Raw genomic sequence first — 3,535 nt, 5'->3', positions numbered from 1 at the left:
TTCCCTTTTGCACAGTACTAGTATGAACCCTAATGATTTCATCAGTAATTTGCCTGACAATATCCTTCACCACATCACTTCGTATCTCCCTTTTGAATCTGTGGTCCGAACTTCTTTTCTTTCAACTCACTGGAAACACCTTTGGAAAGAGGCCTTGTTGGATTCAGTCCATGATGTAACCATGGAAGCTGCCATTAAAGCCATACAAAGCTTTCTTGATGGTTTTGATACACATTGTAGACCTAGGAATAAGTGGGGTTTCATATTTGAGTTCAGTAATGGAAGAAACATCTTAGCTGCTAGCATTACTAGAAATGGTACACTTCGACTTGATTTCTCAGCTGGTAAACAAGAATTCCCAATGCCCTTTGATTTGGATTTGAAGCCATTGCAAACCCAACTACCATATTCAAACACAATGAAAGTAAAATCATTGTATCTCGTATCAGTAAGCCACCTGTCTAATGTGGCAGTTTCATCTTTAGTGCCAAATTTGCCATTTCTCGAAAGCTTGACTATAGCCAAATGCAAAGGGTTACAATCTTTACAGATTAAAGAGGCCAAAGTGCTTCATAAATTAGTGATTCTCGATTGCCCCCGATTACAATCTCTCAGTTTGAAGGTTCCTGTTTAAGATGTTTCAGATACAGAGGCAAATTAGCGTCCTTTCGGTTTCAAGGGTACTGTAAATGTACTACTTTTCGCCGGATTTGTATCTGTGAGTGTGGTTTATTCTTGAAAGATGCGATGATTGATCTCAGACAAGGTTCTCTAACAGAAGGGACATGAGACTTTGAAAAGCCTCCTGGTTATCGTTATTCTTGTAATTTGTATAAACGAACACTTTGTCGCTGCACCACGAAGAAAAAATGTTTCAAATCAATTTTGATAAGCATAAGGAGTGTTAAATCTCTAACAATATGCGGATGGTTTTTCGAGGTATGTTCATTAAAGAAATGTTCACTTTCATATTCATGTAGTACTAACCTATGTTACTCAAATTTGTATAAGAATGACGGATACATGTTTGACATGAATAGATGCTTTTAAGAATGGAAAGTCAACATAATTACTAACCTTTCAGATTTTTTTTAAGACATCGATGTGTTGCTTGCTCAGTTCAAGTAGAGACCCTTTGTTTTTTTTGAGCGAACTAAAGGAACTTTGGTGGATTGATTGTTCAATGGACAGAGAATCAATCAATGTCTTACTTTGGTTTCTGAAGCTTTGTCCTCACTTGGAAAGATTTTATGTCACTGTAAGTCTTCCCATTTTACATATTTTATGTTAGAAGTAGCAATACCTAAAACTTAGTAAGTATTTGCTTATCAAATTTGCAGATTGATCCAAAATGCTATAACATGCCTAGCACAGGAAAATTCTCAACTTTATTCATTGTTCCTGATAAGCTCTGTGATCTCAAAGCAATCAAATTAGAAGGATTTGCAGATGAAGAAAAGGAGATTTTCATGGCAAGGCGATTGATACCATTATTTGGAGACAATAATCCAGTCATTATATCCAAATCAGGTGGGAAATGTTTGAAGCATCTAATGAAAGTAGCCAAGTTGGAGAAGAAAGGGAAATATCATTACAAGTTTAAAGTGGTTGACAATGTTTCGGAAAATTTTCCGAAACATATTCATTCTTCATTCCAACCTTTAATTTAATCTGAACCATTAAGTTTTTTTAATTTTTTATCAATGCTCAATTCCTATCAAGAAATTGATCCGAATTTTGTTGAAATCATATGAAATTGAGCTTGGATTGGCATAAATCCAAATCCATACTTTTTATTGGACATCCAAACAAAAAAATTGGATCCAAATATTTTATATTTCCAATTACGGCATTAGAATGTTGTAGCTTAAGAAATTAATTCAAGTATTTCTTTGTTTTTAAAAATTTTAGAATATTTTGGCTTGAAATTCTGATTTTAATTGAAATAGCAATATTCTAGAATTTTAACTATTTGACATTTTATATTGATATGTTGGTTGATATAACAAAATCATATGATAAAAATTGTATTTATTTTAATAATTTCATTGGTTACAAATGATATTGTTAAAGGCAAACTTTTAGGTTCCACCACAGGTTTTTGAATATTGGTGGTAAAAGCAAAAGGATCCATAAGGCTTTCTAAAGAAGATGGTTTTGCTATAGCGGCAGCAACAATTCTGTGTTCTGCAATTGGAGTATCCTCAAGCATAGGAGGGTTATTCAACAGCACATTAATCTCATTAGTTGCTCTTTAAGTCTATTGAGATGGTCCAACATATTCATGTCTTCTTTGACAGACTGAACAGGCTCTTTGACTGAGGGGTTTGATGTTTCCTCACCAACTGTTGGTTTTGTTGTTCCTTCTTGAATTGCTCAACAGAGGTTATCTTTACGCCAGTCATTGTTAAGAAAGAAAGAATGGGTTTTTTGAAGAAATGCTTTAGGGGTTTATTAAGAAACTAGAACTTGGAAGTTTTTAGGCAGGCTAAGCTTGAGGGAGTATAGAGATGTTGAAGGTTGAGTTCACAGATGAATGCATAAGGGGATACTCTTGGGTATTTATAGCAAAAGAGAGTTGGCACCTCCCAGAAAAATCTCTCCAAGATATGGAATGATAAATTTTCAAATACAATATTTCCCCACCAAAATAAAAAAGTATGGTGCCAAAATTTTCATTAGCCACCAAAATTATTGAAAAACCAATTATCATCATAGTTGCCTAGAAAAATCAAAATGGATCAAGCAATGTCGTCTAGATGCCTACCAAACACAGTCAACAACTCAAGCTCGACAGACCTCGACTAAACTTTTCAAGCTCTCAAATCTGTTTGAATCAAAGGCTTTTGTGAACAAGTCAGCTTGTTGGATTTAAGTAGAAACATACTTCAATTCAACATACTCATTCTCAACTTATTCTCAAATGAAATTGTGTTTGTTATCAATGTGCTTGGTTCTTTAATGTAGCACATGATTCTTTGAAATGTTTATGGCACTAGTATTGCCGTAATAAGTCTTTGAAACATGTATGACAATCTCAAAATCTTTCATCATTTGTCTCATCTATAGCTGTTAAGCACAACATTTACCTACAATTATGTATTATGCTTTTGATGTTGAAGGAGAAATTGATCCTTGCTTCTTATTGTACTAGGAAACTAAACTTGATCTCAAATAAAAACACCCACCTGATGTGCTTTTATGGTCATCCATATTTCCAACCAAGTCAGCATCACTGTACCTTACTAAACTCAGTACACTATCTTCAGAGAACCAAATTCCAAGATCAAGTGTTCCATGAATGTATTAATGACCTGTTTGACCGCTTTGACATAAGATTCTTTTGGATCTGCCTAGTATTGGGCACATACACCATGGTTGAAACATAGATCAGGTCAACTGGTTGTAAGATAAAGTAGACTATCAATCATCCTTTTGAATGTAGTTGCAGAGGTGGGCACTTCTTCAGCATCTGCACATAACTTTTCTTTGATAAACATTAGTGTTTTGGCATGCTTAGATCTCTCTAGTCTAA

General features: G+C 34.4%; 1 protein-coding gene across 1 annotated transcript; it reads left to right on the top strand.

Moving 5' to 3' along the window:
* The first annotated feature begins 793 nt into the window (after positions 1 to 793).
* Positions 794 to 3,053, top strand: LOC107904114 (F-box protein At2g39490). Its single transcript, XM_016830382.2, has 3 exons — positions 794 to 939; positions 1,085 to 1,258; positions 1,341 to 3,053. Exons 2-3 carry the CDS (start codon positions 1,103 to 1,105, stop codon positions 1,668 to 1,670), a joined length of 486 nt encoding a protein of 161 aa, XP_016685871.1. The 5' UTR covers positions 794 to 939; positions 1,085 to 1,102; the 3' UTR covers positions 1,671 to 3,053.
* The last annotated feature ends 482 nt before the right edge of the window (positions 3,054 to 3,535 follow it).

Source organism: Gossypium hirsutum, chromosome D05, assembly GCF_007990345.1.
Source record: "Gossypium hirsutum isolate 1008001.06 chromosome D05, Gossypium_hirsutum_v2.1, whole genome shotgun sequence".
Classification (NCBI taxonomy): domain Eukaryota; kingdom Viridiplantae; phylum Streptophyta; class Magnoliopsida; order Malvales; family Malvaceae; genus Gossypium; species Gossypium hirsutum.
Note: the sequence above shows the minus strand (reverse complement) of the source record. Positions and strands in the feature narration are given on the sequence as shown.

Coding starts and splice junctions, on each gene's coding strand:
- LOC107904114 (XM_016830382.2), top strand. CDS start 1,103: ATGTGTTGCTTGCTCAGTTCAAGTAGAGACCCTTTGTTTTTTTTGAGC. Junction 1,259..1,340: donor TGGAAAGATTTTATGTCACT/GTAAGTCTTCCC, acceptor TCAAATTTGCAG/ATTGATCCAAAATGCTATAA.